Source organism: Rhinoderma darwinii, chromosome 7 (genome assembly GCF_050947455.1).
Source record: "Rhinoderma darwinii isolate aRhiDar2 chromosome 7, aRhiDar2.hap1, whole genome shotgun sequence".
NCBI lineage: Eukaryota > Metazoa > Chordata > Amphibia > Anura > Rhinodermatidae > Rhinoderma > Rhinoderma darwinii.
The window spans coordinates 115,815,210-115,833,132 of NC_134693.1; the positions used below are offsets into that span (position 1 = coordinate 115,815,210).

The 17,923-nt window shown below is 40.8% G+C and overlaps 1 protein-coding gene across 1 annotated transcript in view; it reads right to left on the reverse strand.

Moving 5' to 3' along the window:
- Positions 1-11,852: 11,852 nt before the first annotated feature.
- FAM120A (family with sequence similarity 120 member A) overlaps positions 11,853-17,923 on the reverse strand; it is a 77,126-nt gene continuing 71,055 nt past the window's right edge. The window contains exon 17 of the mRNA XM_075833864.1: positions 11,853-13,842. Within this exon, the coding sequence (XP_075689979.1) occupies positions 13,531-13,842 (312 nt within the window). The 3' untranslated portion in view covers positions 11,853-13,530. The remainder of the gene's footprint in view (positions 13,843-17,923) is intronic.

The window sequence follows — 17,923 nt, forward strand, 5'->3', positions numbered from 1 at the left end:
GGTTATGCTTTGAATGTCTTATAAGTGATGGTACCACCTCTGACATGCTAGTTTTCTTAAGTTTTATAAACTAGAAGGGAAAGAGCCGTGCATGGCCAACTCTTTTGGTTATTTTCCTTCTATTTGCGCTGGTTGCTTTGTTCTGTAAATCAGTGTTCACTGTTCTGTTTAATTCAGTGTTCACCCCCACCAATCAGACATTTATGGGTTATGGATATGTCATATGTCTTTTTAGTTGGAATACCCTTGTAACGATATCCCAAATCTGTCACTGGTTGATGACTGAGTAGACGAGCTCTGGCTAGGCAATTGAACTATCATTTCCCTGCTTCGAAATTCGACGCTTTACCTGTAATGCAGGCAGCGCGATAATGCAAAAGACACCACGACTCCATCGCTGGAGGACGGCGTGGGAAGAGCGACAGGTGAGTATGTAAAGTTGTTTTTTTTTCAGTGTGAGGGCCACTATCTTCCACGGACTTTATGAGGGGCACTATCAACCAAGGGGCTCTATGTGGGACACTATCTACAGGTGGCATTGTGAATGGCGCTATCTACATAGGCCTCTTTGTGAGTGGCACTATCTACAAGGGCTCTATGTGAGTGGCGCTATCTATAGGGGGCTCTAACTGAGTGGTGCTATCTACAGGGGGCTCTTTGTGTGGAGCGCTATCAACGTGGGGCACTGTGAGTGGCGCAATCGATGGGGGACAAGGTGCATGGCATTATCGATGGGGGGGGCACTGTGTGAGTTGTGCTTTACTTTACAGTGTTCGAAACAATTGTATTCAGGGGCACAGTGTATGCTACCATGAGAATTTTATCTTAGTTTATAGGTACGGAAATGTTGGAAAAGCGAGGAATCGAAGATATCTAATTGACAAACTCTTCAGAAATGGGTCGTGGCCGGGAGTAGTCATCATGGAGGTCTGGACCAGTTGGGGAAGAAAAGAGAAAAATGACTAGAATTTGAGAAGATGTCACCTGTGAGTCACTGAATGTAAATGTTTATTCCCCCTTTGACTGATCAGTACTTTAGTCACCGTATGATCTGCAGCGGAAATTTCAGGTGGAAAATCTGCAACATAAGATTCTTGCAGGCAAGTGGATAAGATTTAACAAATCTTAACCACATGCTGCTGAATATTTTCTGCATGGAAATAAGGTGAAGTCTACAATACATGCAGTTTTACTACTGCTTGTGACACCACGAAGGGGCCCGCTGAGACTCTATTGCCCAAGGGCTCACATAAACCTGGTGAGTTGGGAGCTCCTACCCCAACTATTCATTGCAGCACAGAGAAAACTAATCTGCCCAGTAATAGTGACGTCAAGAGACTGAGTTGACGGGCAGTTACGTCTCAGCTCAACCTCGGTGGACTGAAAAAGACAGCAGAGAGGGGACTTTCAGCTTTTGTGTAAAAGAAGGAGAGAGAGAAAAAGTTTCAGCTAGGTAGATACAGTAAGAGAGGCTTCAGACAAAGAATTTCTATTACACGTGGACTAACAATACAGTAGGCTATGTATATTGTTTTGTATATTTAAAGGGTTTCCCACAAAACACATGTAACCCCTATCCACAGAATCAGAGATACATGTGTGATCGATGGGGATCCGACCACTGGGACCCCCAACGATGAGGGGAACAGGGGACCGAAAGTCCCCTGAAGTGCTACATGAGAATGGAGCACTGGTGCGCATGTCCAACCAGCGTTCGATTAATTTCTATGGGCTTCCGGAACCGACGTCTCCTGCAGCTCCATAGAAATGAATAGTCGAGCATTCTCATGGAGCACTTCAGGGGACTTTCGGTCTCCTGTACTCCTCGTCGCTGGGGATCCCAGCAGTCAGACCCCCAGCGATCACACGTGTGTCCCCTATCCTGTGGTTAGGGGATAAATGTGTTTGTGGGAAACACCAAACAAAAAAAAAAGTTATGGCCGTTGGCATGCAAATAAAAAACAATTCTTCATGTCCTCAAGGACTTAAATGGATATTCCCAACTCACACATTTATGGCATATCCACACTATATGCCATATGTGTAATAGGCACATTTCCCACCTCTAGGGAAAACAGAGGTCCTTCGACCCATGTCATGTCTTATGAGGCTTCCATCGCATGCGGTTGGAGATTGAATAGAGAGATAGCTCTCTCCATTCAGTTTTATAGGAGTTACAGAAACAGCTGAGCAAGCGAGACAGCTGACCCCAGTTACTCACATAGGTGTGGGACCCATTCCAATCACATATTCATGGTGTGGTTATGCCATAAATGAGTACGTTGAAAATACCCCTTTGAGGAGCGTTCTAAGATTGGATTAATTATATGTGGCCAAGAGGATGGTGCCAGAGAGAAAGGAGCACAATCGTTGTCAGGGGAGAGAGGGGTTAGGCAATTTTAACATGCCCGATCCTTTTGTTCATTAGTAGAGGAGTCTGGCAGCGGCTTTCTCCCTTCTTCCCATTAAAAACACATGGATGCTAGACCATGTATGTATATGTATGGGGGAGTCAGTAGGAATAGCTGTTGGCCGAAGGATCTAAAGTGTGTGGCCAGCTTAAGCCACATTGGCTACTTAGATGGTGTGTGATATGTGGTTAGTTGGCCTATTTGTGCCACTTTATAAGACTTGCCAAAATTTGACACAACAAATCTGGCAGACATTTTAGACTTTTTATTTTGAGAACAGTAATTTCACGAAGAAGAAACATAACAACTAAGAGAAGCCACAAGGGGAAATAACCAGACAGCCAGGCACACATCCCGCTCTCCTATTCCATGGCAGGAAGGGAGGGATTCAGTTTAAACAAACATCTTAAACCCATGGAATAAAACGTGTGTTTACTTTAGTGAAGTTGGCTCATGTCAGCCAATGTAACTCACTTTTAAATGTGATGTTTTCCGTGGCCTTAATCCAGACCTCCTTAACAATTGGAGATATCCCCAATGTATGTGCCGAATGTAAAGCTGAAAGTAATGTGATCAGAGCCTAATGGAGTCCGTGGGAGAATGGTGAAAAATTAGAAAAGGTAAGTATACTGAAAAGTTTATTATTTAAGCATTTTCTGCAGTTTTTTATTTTTTATTTCCTTAAACATTTTTTAAGGTATTCCGCAGCATTTTCATAGTTAAGTATACATGTGTTATGTGTGGATTTTGTAGCGGATTTCATCGACTTCTAACTTAGAAAGGGTGAAATCCGCAACAGAATGAGAAAGCTGCGGATTTAAAAATCCCCAGCATGTTCTGATTTGAGTGCGGAAAATATTTAGCAGCATGTGGATGAGTTATTTTAAATTGAATTCACTTGCCTGTAATAATCTTCCGCTGTAGTTTATTCTAGTTGCACTTCTGGACCAAAAATCCGTTACGTGTGCAGAAGGCCTTATTGACTAAGGGTCCTATTACACGGCCCAACGTGGGCCGTGTAAACGAGTGCTGATCAATAAGACCACTTGTACATCGGCGGTTGTTAGCTCCTTACACAAGGAACTAGTATGGGGACAAGCACTCGTTACTCCAATTGCTCGTCCTCATACATTTCTATCATATCGGCAGCGCATATCCCGGTTTACACAGGGAGATGTGCTGCTGACAATGATAAAATCAGTCGATGAACGAACGTTTACTCGTTCATTGGCTGTTCGTTCACGCAGGGCAAAGATCGGCAACGAGTGTTCTCTGTAAAAGGGCCTTTAATATGTAATATAGTAACTCAGTGCAAACACTAAGATAATTACATCCATTTATACACTAGGAGGCACTAGACAGCAATCTCAACATTAGTGTCATATATGTATTCTCGACTCCCTCAAAATCTAAACATTTTACATTTACAGCATTGACTATAATTACATTTCAGAAATTAAAATGTAGGAATATCTATTACATTATGTGCCGGTATTTGCCCCACTGTGCATAGAAGGCAATGAACAGTAGCTATGACATGTTTTATGTCCTCCTGGTGGCAAATATCATTAATATAGTCGTCTGACGGGATTAGTAACCTAAGCTTTCAAGGTGAATTGTTCATTTTGTGAATGTCTGGCATTATCATCTAACAATATTGCACATGTTCAAAATATTTAAAGGGGTATTCCTGTTCCAGGAAATACTGTAAAGCTTAAAGGGTAACTAAATGAAAATTGAATAACGTTTCACAGTACATAGTTAAAGTGTAACTAAACGTTTGACAAACTTCTGACATGTCATAGTGGCATGTTAGAAGTTTTGATTGGTGGGGGTCCGGGTACTGAGACCCCCACCAATCGCTCAAACGAAGGGGCAGAAGCGCTCTTGTGAGCGCTGAGCTGCTTCGTGTCTGTTCGGCTTTCTCTGGAAAGCCGATGTATCAGAATACGGGCTCATTGACTTTCTATTGAGCCCGTACTCCAATACATTGATTTCCGGAAAAAGCCGAACAGACACAAAGCGGCTAAGCGATCACTATGACATGTTTGTCAAAGTTTGTCAAACGTTTAGATACACTTTAACTATGTACTGTGAAATGTTATTCAATTTTCGTTTAGTTACCCTTTAAAGGGAATGTGTTGCCAGCAAAACATGTTTTTGCTTTTTTAGTTAAACAATTAGTGTGTAGGTGATTAAACATTGTTCTAATTTTTTATTTTTTTTCACGAGTCAGGAAATATTATAAATTGGATTCAATTTATAATATGTCCCAGCACTGGTCACTAGATGGAGCCATTCCCAAAATTGCAGCATTGCATGTGGTAAAGCAACCACATTGCTTTATGCTGCAAAATTGGGTAAAAAGCCCTCGCTCTAGTGAGCTCTCAGAATCCCTCCCTCCTTTATCCTGGCTAGTGACGGGAGAAACGAGGGGTTTGAACGGTCTAACCTCCTACACTGTGTGTCGCCATTTTTTGAGCTAACACACAGTGTAGTAGGTTTACATACAGTAGTAAAACACACTGAAACACGAACATACATAGAAATCACTTACCTGCTCCAGTCGCCGCCGCTCCCTCCGGTCCATCCGCTCCGTCTGCTGCCGCTGCTCCATGTGCACAAGTCTGGAAGCCGCGACCGGAAGTAGTAATCTTACTGTCCGGCCGCGACTTCCGGTCCACAGGAAAATGGCGCCGGACGGCGCGCATTTCAAATTGAACTGTGTGGGAGCGGCGCATGCGCCGTTCCCACACAGCGGCGTACACGATAGTGGATGGAACGGGCCCCGTTCGCAGTCCCTATGGGACTGGAGGTGCCGTATTCCATGTCTGTATGTGTCGTTAATCGACACATACAGAAATGGAAAAAAAAAATGGCAGCCCCCATAGGGAAGAAAAAGTGTAAAAATAAAAAAAAGTAACACACAAACACAAATTAATCCAAACGTTTTTAATAAAGCACTAACATCTTTAACATATTAAAATTTTTTTTGGGGTGACACTGTTCCTTTAAGCTTTACAGTATTTCCTAGAACAGGAATACCCCTTTAAATATTTTTTATATTACACAACAACACTGCATACCCAAACATGCACTTTACCCCCACATATATTCTATATCCTGAACATTGACATATAGAACCCGTATAGTTAACACCCAACTTACTTGTAGTACACAGATTTGATACTATATACCCACATAGTGCAGCACATTAGCATGCCATAAGAGACGCTAACATCACCTATTTCTATTTATACAAATTCTATGTAGCACAAGACAAGGTTATACGGGACTTAAATGTTTCAAATATTACTAATTAATATACATCATCCAGGATCAGAGTATATATATGGGGCATAAAGGTTACTAATCAATATACACCATCTAGTATATAACAACATACAAATTCATGATACTGGTGTTCTACATAGTGCAACACGTTATCAGGTTCTATGTCACTAAATCGAAACAACTCCGTACCTTCTTTTAAAATATAACAAACAAATCCGTGATACTACAGCTGGCTCTAGCGTAAAACGCCCCCTGCCGTCAGTTCACTTAGTATAACACGCCCATAACAATAACTCCGCACCAGGCACATACGACCAACCTATCAGTATATAGACGTAGACGGCACAATCTAAGTGCCGCCCACCGCTCCACCCACATGACCCCACATAAAAAAAGCTGTGTACAGCTACCATCTTTTGCAGCGGTCAACCGCCATAGAAAACTTAGCGCCAACGACTGGATATACCAGTAACCAGAAGGACATAGGTAAGAATATAGAAAACTGTCAACTGAAGTACTCTACATAATTATAGGGGTTGTAGGAGTGCCGTGGGTGACGCACGGGAAAGAAAGAAAAAAGTCTGGTCTTTAATTTCTCCAGCAACATACAAACACTTAGGTACAGAGAATACACCCCTGACAAGCAACACTGAGGGGCTACCTATGCACAACGCGATATCCCTCCCTCTCAATAATAATATACACTCTCCACTTATGTCTCACCTACACTAATAATGAATTATCCATTTTCAATAACTTCAGGACCATGCTCCTTAACACCAAGTCCAGATATGAATGAAGTTCAGAATAAACCCACTTTACCATGTGCCTGCTACTGATGCTTGTTCTCCTTTGTAATGCTTAAAAAAATAATGAGGGTATGTTCACACATCTTAACAAATTACGTCTGAAATTACGGAGCTGTTTTCAGGCGAAAACAGCTCCTAAATTTCAGAAGTTTTTGCAAGTGCAGGCGTTTTTAGCGGCGTCCATTACGGACTTAATTGGAGCTGTTTTTCAATGGAGTCAATGAAAAACGGCTCCAATTACGTCCCAAGAAGTGTCCTGCACTTCTTTGACGCGGGCGTCTTTTTACGCGCCGTCTTTTGACAGCGACGCGTAAAATTACACCTTTTCTGAACAGAACATCGTAAAAGCCATTGCAAGCAATGGGCGGATGTTTGCAGACGTATTGGAGCCGTCTTTTCAGGCGTAACTCGAGGCGTAAAACGCCCGAATTACGTCTGAAAATAGGTCGTGTGAACATACCCTGAGCCCATCTCTAAAACAGATTGCATTTGTATTTTGTTTTGCCTGATATTCCCTGACATTGTTTCCTATGCTAGGTCTTCTTTTCTCCATGCGCATACAGCATGTCATATAATAGTACATACACTATATAATATATATTTGCATTATGTCTACTTCGCAATTTTCCACAATGTATTACCCCTATGTACAATGTCGGAGCACGTCATGGATACTGTTCCTATTCTAATTTTTATTTTACTGAAATTTATTTAGATACTATTGTTTTCTTTATATTTTTTTGTTATGATATATGACTTATATGAAATCTATAAATTTACATGATGCGAATATATTTGTTTGCAATATAATTTGCTCCAATAGTGCCTGATGAAGGTCTAAGTTACGACCGAAACGTCGCACGCACTAAGCCTCTGGCATCATTTTTGATTAAATAAAATTCAAGATTTTTCAAGAAACTTCTAACTTGTGTGCCGAATACTTCTTTATTATACGATTGGGTTGGGACCCTATTCGTGCACCTACCTTGGTCTTGTGCGCTCTGAACTACTACCTACCTATGTACTGTGAAACGTTATGCAATTTTCTAGTATGATTTGTGTATTTCTTAATTTGTATGCTTTTAAGATCCCTGCTTTCAGTCATTGAGTCTGAACTTTATGGTTTACTTGAAGAGCATATTTCCTAAGAGTTCATTCAGACTTAGCGGTTGAGGTGCGGTTAAATCTGCATCGAAAAATAAACCAGATCACAGTAAAAACCACTTGCAGTTTTCGATGTGGTTTTAACCGCAATGTCTGAATGGGACCCTAAGTCTGTCCAGGTTATGTGGTGATCACACAGGTGCATAATAATGTAGTTATTACAGATCTGTCTTGTAACCAGCCATGTACCTGTGTGACGTATCATCGGTTGCATTTTCTTATAGGGCTTTCTGGTTTGACAATACCTTTTTATTAGAAGGGTCCCTCTAAAATAAGCTGATCAGTGCGCCCCAGCTGTTAGATGTAATATGTAGGAAAACCTGGCAGCAAGTGTTCATTCCCCTGCAGCGTTACCACAGGGAAAATGAAGAATCACATGGTGGCCATAGAAATCAATTGCGGTCAATGTAATAAACAGATGCGCTGGGTCCTCCAGAGGCTGCTTTCACCTGACCGTAATTTATAATCAGTATTCCATTAGTTTTTTTTTTACTGTTAGTACAAGGCTATGTTCACACTTAGCGGATTTTCTGCCCGATTTTTGTGGACTGAAAATTCACAGCGTTTTACAGTCGCAGCAAAATGGATGAAATTTGAAAAAATTACATGCGCACGCTGCAGGAAAAATCAGCGGAGAAAATGTTCAGAAATTATAACCTTCGGTGCGAAATTTAATTCTGCAGCATGTCAATTTATGTTGCGGGTTTGCTGCACATTTGTTGTGGATATTCCCCATTGAAATCAATGTGAAAGTAAAATTGAGCAGCAAATGAAAATTTTTGCAGAATTTGCTGTGGTTACGATGTGTATTCGCAGCGAATTCTGTAAGAATTTTAAGCTGTGGAAAAACCAAGTAAGTGCGCCACGTGTGACTGCACCCAAATGGGTGCACTGTGCTCGCCTCCACTAGTACTCCTGTGGCAATGCTTCCCTGCTGGTCTCTGTATACCCGGCCTCCAGCGACGATGTGTCAACATGTACCAATGCAGCCAATCACAGGCTGCAGCGGTCACATGTGACGACACATCATTGTTGGATGTTGTGTGTACAGAGACCAGCAGGGAAGCATTGCCACAGGAGTACCAGGGAAGGTGAGTACAGTGAGGTTTTTTTTGTGGACGCTTGGTTGTTCTCCGCTGGGAAATCTGCACAATTTGGTGTGGATTTGCCACTGCAGACTTCCCGGCAGCTAGCTTTGCACAGCGGAAATTCTGCACCGAAAAACTGCAACCAAAATGTGGTGCGGTTTTTTGAAAAAAACGTGCTGTGGGTTCTAGAATACACTGTGGTTTTACACAGCGTATCAGACCCGTGGGAACCCGGCCTGAGTGTTCGGGTATGTGCACACGATAATTGCATTTACGTCTGAAATTACGGAGCGGTTTTCAGGAGAAAACAGCTCCTGAATTTAAGACGTAATTGCATGTACTCGCGTTTTTCGCTGCGTCTTTTACGGACATAATTTGGAGCTGTTCTTCATTGGAGTCAATGAAAAACGGCTCCAATTACATCTCAAGAAGTGTCCTGCATTTATTTTGACTAGGCTGTAATTTTACGCGCTGTCTTTTGACAGCGACGCGTAAAATGACAGGTCGTCTGCATAGTACATCGTAAAGCCCATTGAAAGTAATGGGCAGATGTTTGCCGACGTATTGGAGGCGTTTTTTCAGGCGTAAAACGCCTCCATTACGTCTGAAAATAGGTTGTGTGAACCCAGCCTAAGTGTTCCAAAGCATTACAACAGCGATCAAATGATCGCAGCTTCAAGTCCCCTAGTGGGACAAAAAGGGAATGTTCACCCACGCTGGATAAGCTGCAGAATGTTCGCAGCATATCCAACCCAGAAACAACAGGTAAATACGCCTAAATATCTGCACCAAATCATGTTACGAAAATCAACCGACAGGAAAAAAAATAAAAAATAAACACCGGTTTCTGTTCTCCTGTGATGACATTTCAGTCGGATGTGACTGCTGCAGCCTGTGATTGGAGGGGTCATGTGCCAGTACAGAACATCACAGCTTTTGCAACGGACGACCCCATTTGCAGGTGAAATTAACATTAATTATAAAGCCTGGATAATCCCTTTAAGCCACCACTCCATGGATGATGCTTACCGGCAAGTTATTTTCTCAGCTTTGGTTGTTTTCCATCTCGGTTTCATTAGGGCACAGCTAACCATACATTTGGTATTTTATGTCCAAAAAGGTCAATTTAGACATTTTTTTGTCGGCCGTCACAAACAAACGTGACAGACGCTCGCCGCAGGCAGATTTCTGCGGAAAAGTTGATCTGCTATGTTGCATTTTTTTTGGTCGTTATTGAATGCAGTCATTTGTGACAAACAACAAATGTACATTAGATCTGTAAACGGCAGGACCTCTATTGATTAGGCAGATTGATCAGCGTTTTGTTGTCATAACTTATACCGCTGTTCTCCATTCTGTGCTCAGATTTTGTATTTCTTGTATAACCACAAGCCCAACAGAAAATCAGTGTATCATGTCACTTCTATCATGTGCATAATGCCTTGTCATATGAATTATTTTCATATATAGTATGAAGACTGCTGGATGTTTGTATCCAGACCACATCCCATAAATCACTTGCGGGCACTTATCTAAAGCAGTGATCAAACACTAGTGAGGAAAGTTGTATTGTAATTGTGGTGGGCAAGAAGTGGAGATCAGGTGATGTGCAAATATTAATTTAAATCTCTGCTTATTCTGGGTTTCATACTCCAGTGGGAGGTCCTAAACACACTAATAAACAGAAAACTGCCAATCATGGATTGAAACCTCCCACTGGACTCCTAACCCAAGAACGAGCTCTAAAATACAATTAACTTTGAGCTAAAGACCTAAATAATCAGAGATAAACTGCTCGCATTTTGCCTGATGAACCCATTGGAAAGACTGATTAAGGGTAAGAGCACACTGAGCGGCCAACAACCGCGTCGGCACCATTTTCGGTGCGGCTGTCAAATAGCCTGTTAGTGGCCACACGTTCATGCGGATAAACCGTTCCTTTATCTGCAAAATCGTATGGCCATTAATTAATACACTCTTTATAGCCGCACAATTTAGCAAATTACATTCTCTATTCATTCTCTATGGCAGCACCGGAAAAAGCTGAACACTGCACCTGGCTATCTCCGGCGCTCCCATAGAGAATGAATGGAGCGGCAGTGCGCATGAGCATGTAACCGGAACAACCAATGGGTTAAAGAGTTTAACACTGTAAGACATTGTGTTGGATTGGCAATAGCACAGGGGGGGGGGGGGAGCTGTTTGGCATTAGCCAAACCATGGCACTCTCCATTTTAAGCTATTAATCAGATTTTTCTTAAAATATATTTACCTGGAGAGCGTCTTTTCTTAGAGCTGTGGGCGGATTTACTAAGCTGTGTACGTTTTAGATAGTGTAAACTTAGACCTGGCAGTCAGAAGATGCACCAAAATTATCACAGTGGTGCATGGTGTATGATAAGTTTGGTGCATCTAGCTACACTGTATTCTCCTTTTACTTTCTTTGATTTGGCTTATGTTGCCGCAGAATTTTGTGCCAGATCTTTGGTGCATTTGAAGACACACCCCTTTTTCAGAACTTTTTTTTTTAGGGTCTAGAGGGGTACAAACATCTGTTCTAAAGTTAAATGTGCCGTGTTCCATCCATGATACACAGACCATGTGTCGGCCCGTATTTCCCAGGCCGGGTTCCTAGCATCAGTCCCTGCCTCCCCGTGGGAATACAGTACTGTAATCATGTTTTCAGTACGAGACAGTATTTCCGCGGGGAGGCGGGGACTATGCTGCTTGGGATCCAGCTCCCTGGACTGTGGTCGGTCTACCTCTCTTTAAAGGCTATGTAAACCTTCAAAAGCTTTTTAAAAAAAAAAATAAAGTCTGTGTTTTGTGCAACTAATTAGTTTATAAAAACGTTCTTTACTTTTTGATATACAGCTGCTCTGTATTCTGTATACAGAGCAGCTGTACCTTACTGACGGGTGCAGGATTCAGTGCAAGTAAAAATAATTTTAAATTATAATTATAAAGCTGCACAAGACACACTAATTGACCTTCTTATTAAAAAAAACCAAGGTTTACATAGCCTTCAAAATCAAGCAAGACCTGAAAAACACCAGGAAGCAATAAAAAAGACAAGTAGTCTGAAGTTTATACTAAAAGAATAAAGATTTTTATTAAGCATTGTAAGTTGCATTCAATAGCCTTCAAACATAACGCACCACAATCCACCGACTTCCAGTCAAAGCCAACAGTAGTTCATTCTTGCACAGTCCATGAGTTGGGGCAAAACTCCTTTCAACTTACATTAAAAATACCTACTCAGCTCTTGCGGGCAAAGAATGGGGGAGTTACACCTCATTTCTGATCACTAATGAGTGATGAAGAGCATCAGGAGAATTATATGAAAACGAAGAGAAAGAAATGATTTTGGATTTTTTTCAAAAAGTACATTTAAAAGTTTGGAAACACTAACAGAAACATCAAAATGATACAGGTGTACTTTGCGGAAGGAGGAGGCTACATTCCTGAAAAAGACGACGCCAGGAACCAGCAAACCTGTCCTGCTAAAGTAGCGAGGGGTGGGGGGGGAGGATCAAAGCACTTTTATGATTTTTTTTTTAATCACAGAATTCATATTTTCTAATGTGAAAACAGCAACAAAGAACAATAATGCAATACAGCAATGGATACACCAGGGAAACGTTGATATTTAAACGGCTAGATAATTATTATTATTTTTTTGTTTTTAAGGATAAATGCAACAGAGGTCAATAATCACAAACTTTTTTTTTTTTTTTTTTTTTAAAGGTTAGAGAGATATCAGTCAATGACTAAACATAAGTAACATCTTTCATAGAACTATTACTGATTATTAGTTTTTGTTTTGCAGATGGGGCACAGAACTTGTAAGAATGGTAGAAATAGGACAAGAACATGCATAATATTAACTACACACCTTAAAATGATGAACCATGCAGGTCAATAGTAGCACTAATGGTCTACGTCCGATTCAAAAACCACACAACTTTATTGATCACGGATGCATGGTATTAAAGTATTACGGAAACTTTGAGTACGCCAGTTTTCTCGTTTCGGAACGAAAAACAATTTAAAAAAAGGTCGGTTTTTTTTCCCCTATGATTTCTAACTTGTCTTGAATAGTATGAGTGTTTAAAATATCAGCAAAAATCTGCAAAGGTTACGCTATATTTTTCGTGTTCCAATAAGTTGCACGTCTTAGTAGAAAAAAAGAAAAACCACGTCAACAGCGATGAAATAATAAAGAATGAAAGGGAAAAAAAAAATGGTTGTGCCATATTTCATTATCATAATCCGGAAACCAAGTTTCTAATTTTTTTTTTTTATCTTGTGACACAGTAATGTAAAATCAAATATAATGGCATACATATGGTGCCAGATACTACAAATTATATTTAAGCTATATATATATACTGAAAAAACTGCCAAAAATTTGTGTTCTGGTATCGCAAGGAACAGAACAAGCGGTTTTATTTTTGTCTTTCTTGTTGTTATAACCAGTTTTAACTCTGTGTATGTTTCTTTAAATATGGGAGTCAAATGCTCTTCTTATTATCAGCGGTGATTTATCCCTGTAGCATTTTGACTACAAACTGGTTAAAAAGTAAAATAAAATCTTTTCTCTTTATTTTTTTTAGCCTGACTTCAAAAGAGGGATCCAAATTTCCAAATCCTCATTTTTCGCTTACGGAAAGGAAAAAATGTACGTAACTGTAGGCTCTCCATCTTTCCAGATATTCTTAACCCTGAACTGTCTAACATCCTTCACCCTCTAGAAAAATAAGTTTACTCTTCTTTTTTTAAGACAGTCGCCTCGAGAGTCTCCTCTTCGTGGCACGCGCTGTCTGGAGCTAGTGCATTTAAGTGAGGATTTATATTGCACGGTTTAGAGTCACTGCTTAAGGCACTTTCAGAGTGATCAGAAGGCCGGACATCTCCCGAGCCCCCGTTTATCTGGGAAGCTTGTGTTTCCTCATTCCCCACTCCGTTCTCGGTCAGAGATCCATCTGAAGACACAGCAGATGATTTGGAGTCTTCGGATTGCGTCTTAAGCTCTTTGGCCACCTCGGCTGCAGAAGTGGCATATGCCGGCTTGGTCTACAGATAAAAATAAAGATAAAAGTCATACGTCATATTCAGAAATGTCCTAAATTACAGTAAATGTTGTTACACGGATTCAATTTATAATAGAATGTCCACCCTTGAAAACCATTTTGGTGTAAATAAATCCAATGTGTTTAAAATGATTAAAACTCACTTTCTCGAATTCAAACCTCCAAATCCACACAGATTTTGTGATAAATTCTGTCTGCCTGTAGACACCACTAGGGGGAGCTTACTGCATACTACATTTAACTCATTAATAAAATAGTAAGCTCCTCAGCTCCCCCTAGTGTCGGCAGCAGACCGGTATTATTTACCTTTATGTACAACGTGAATTGCAGCTCTGCATTGGAAAAACAGAGCTGTGACTGCTATAAAAGATTGCGGTGGGGGCTGGGGGTGTGATTTATGAAACTCTTTAAGGCACTTGCTTTTTGCCCAAACGTTTTGCGACATTTTTACGCCGCCTCCACCACTTTTTAAAAAGGTGGGCTGGGCTATCGTGGGCCAAAATAATTAACTATAATTTTCACAGAAAATGGTGTAGATTTGATTTTCTGGTGCACAGATGGCAAGAGATGCGCCTTATTTATTAAGGGGCGTGCACCTCTGAATAAATTAGGCACATCCTACTCCAACTTTTTTTATATGAAGACTGGTGAATACATGCTCCCCCTAGTATGAATTCAATCAGAATAGGACGCTGTATCTAAGAATGGTGTTAAAAATGTGGCTATTCTATATTTTGTGTTTTAATATACTGTGTGTTTTTAATTGCGTTCATTGAATGAGTACATGCATGTTTACATACAGAATATGAAAATCTGTAACTCAGAGGAAGGTTGTCTGGACAGGATACAATTGTGGGAAACTTTCTGTCAAATGAGCTGATAGGCCCTCTTTAAAAGCCGATTTTTAGTTAAGGTTAGTATTCCCCATAATGTAACAATTTTGGAGTATCTTTCCTTAGAATTCTGCGTTGTGCCGTTCCGGTTTTATTCCACCTAGAAATTTATGAATAAATTAAACACTGGGTGTTACCAGTTGGCACTCGCCAATCAGTGCCAGATTGTAGGGAAACGCCCCTTTGACAACTGGGTGTTACCGTTACCCATGTCAATTTATGCAGAAACTTCCAGGAGGATCTACAAAGACCCCATGCACACGGCCATAGCCGTAATACCGGTCTGTGATTACAGCTACGGACAGTCGCCCGCATTTGTGGCCGTGCTCCCATTATAAAGTATGGAATTACTGTCCGGAAAATGTAAAAAAATAGGACCTGTCCTATTTTTAACGGAAGCTTTCTATGGCCCGGTCACATTCCTCTAAATATACGGGGAGGTATCCGTCGGTTATAGAAATGAATGGGTTTGTAATTACAGAGGAAATCTATGGCCGTGTGCATGGGGCCTTACTCCAGCATTGTTATATTAACGGAGAATACAACTATTTAATAAAACAGAACGGTCAGGAGAGCCAAAAAGTTGTCCTTAACCCTTTTATGCCGACAATCTGTACATACACATCTTTTTCGCACATACCCCGTGCTGCCAGGATGTGTATATACAGATCTGTTCCAGCCGTCAAAGCGCTGTGAAAAGCGCTCGGACGCCGGCTGTGTCAGTGTCCCCGGCTCCCCAGCAACCTGTTCTCTGACAGCCGAACCGATTGGTTCGACTGTCAGAGAATATGATCACCGTTATTAACCGCTTCCTGACCGCCCACAGTAAATTCACGTCGGCGCTTGCGGGGCTCTGTGCAGCCCCGACGTGAATTCACAGTGTTAAAAGCGTGATCCAGGTGTCTCAGAGTAGTGGTGACACCCGGATCGCGCTGTCAACCCCTGCCTCTGGTCCCAGAGACATGACCGGGACCTGATTGGTTCAGGTCCCGATCATGTGATCGCAGGGAAAGTTTGTTGCTACAACAAACTTTCGAGGACCGATTGCGGATGCTGCCGCCGGTTGCACGGCCTCTGGTCTGCCATTCACGGAAGCCTATGAGGATCAGCTGGTCCTCATAGGCTTCCTGTCAGTGACTGTCAACGTCACACTGACAGTTTATAACACGTTACATTACCTAGGTAGTGTAATGTATTATAGCAGCCATCAGTGCTGCAGGTCTTCAAGTAAAACTAGTTAAAAAAATAAAAAGTCATAAAAATGTTTTATAAAAGTGTAAAAACAAGTTCTAAGTTTTTTTTCTTATAAGTCTTTTATTATAGGGAAAAAAAGGAAAACTTTAAAAAAGTACACATATTTGGTATCACCGCGTTCGTAACGACCCCAATTATAAAAAGAGATATTATTTTTCCCGCACGGTGAACACCGCAAAAAAGAATTAAAAAATACTAGCATCACTATTTTTTTGTTCATCACCCCTCCCAAAATATAGAATAAAAAGTGATCAAAAATTTGCATGTACCCCAAAATAATACCAATAAAAACTACAACCCGTTACACAGCTTTGACTGAAAAATAAAAAAAATTATGGCTCTCAGAATAATTTTATAGGAGATTTTATTGCGCAAACGCCACAAAACATTAAAAAAAAACCGATATATATATGGTATCGCCGTAATCGTACCGACCTGCATTATAAAGTAAAATGTCATTTATAGCGCATGGTGACTACGGTAAAAAATTGTCATGTTTTTTTTTTTCTCACTTTGCCTGACAAAAAAATCGAATAAAAAGTGATCAAAAAATCACTTGTACTGTAAAATGGTACCAATGAAAACTACAGATTGTAACGTAACAAATAAGCCCTCGCACAGCTCCGGTGGAGAAAAAATAAAAAAAGTTCTGCCACTCAGAATATAGCGACAGAAATTGTGCAGTGTGTCCAAAAGCGGATAAGATTGGGCACCATTTATCAGTGCGACACTGGCCACATAGCTATGAATTATTTATTTACCACATTTGTATATGCTATTATTATGCCCTGATGTTCTTTGCCCAGCTTACACGTACCCCCACATTATAAACTGAAATACCAGCAAAACCCCAAACAGAATTATTAGGGTATGTTCACACGGCAACGCCAACTACATCTGTAATTACGGAGCTGTTTTCAGGCGAAAACAGCTCCTGAATTTCAGATGTTTTGACAAGTGCACACGTTTTTCGCGGACGTAATTGGAGCTGGTTTTCATTGGAGTCAATGAAAAACGGCTCAAATTACGTCCCAAGAATTGACATGCACTTCTTTGAGGCGGGCGTCTTTTTACGCGCCGTCTTTTGACAGCGGTGCGTAAAAAAAAGGGCTGTCTGCACAGAACAACGTAAGACCCATTGAATTCAATGGGCAGATGTTTGCAGATGGTTTGGAGCAGTTTTTTCGGGCGTAATTCCAGGCGTGAAATGCCTGAATTACGTCCGTAAATAGGACGTGTGAACATATCCTTACCAAGCAAAATCTGCGCTCCAAAAGCCAAATGGCGCTCCATCCCTTCTAAGCTCTGCCGTGGGTCCAAACAGCAGTTTATTACCACATATGTGGTATTGCCGTAATCGGGAGAAATTGCTTTACAAGTTGAGGAGCTTTTTATTCTTTATTCCTTGTAAAAATGTCATTTTTTTTTATAGAAAAAAAGTAGATTTTCATTTTCACAGATATATTCCAATAAATAAAGCAAAAGACCTGTCGGGTCAAGATGCTAACTATACCCCATTCCTTGAGGTGTGTAGTTTCCAAAACCACTTTTGGGGAGATTCCACTGTTTTGGCAGCACAGGACCTATTCAAATGAAATGGGAAGAAGGAAAAGGGCTGGCACTGCCAAAACCGCACAATCGGAATGGGAGTGTAGAAGAATGGCTTTCTTTCTATTTGGATAAATGCAGGTAAATTGCTCATCGAAAGTGTAGCACAACCAGCTAAATATATTGTAGAAGAATGATCGAGGCACTCACCGAAGCTGGCAAAACAGTTTCTTTATTACAAAAAGATCTCGGTCAGGATGTGGAATTTATAAAAAAGAAAAGATTACTTTTTGAAATACAGGTTTTCAAAATATCTTGTAGACATTGATTCGGCTTTGCCGTTGAGAAACAGTTTCTATGTATATAGCA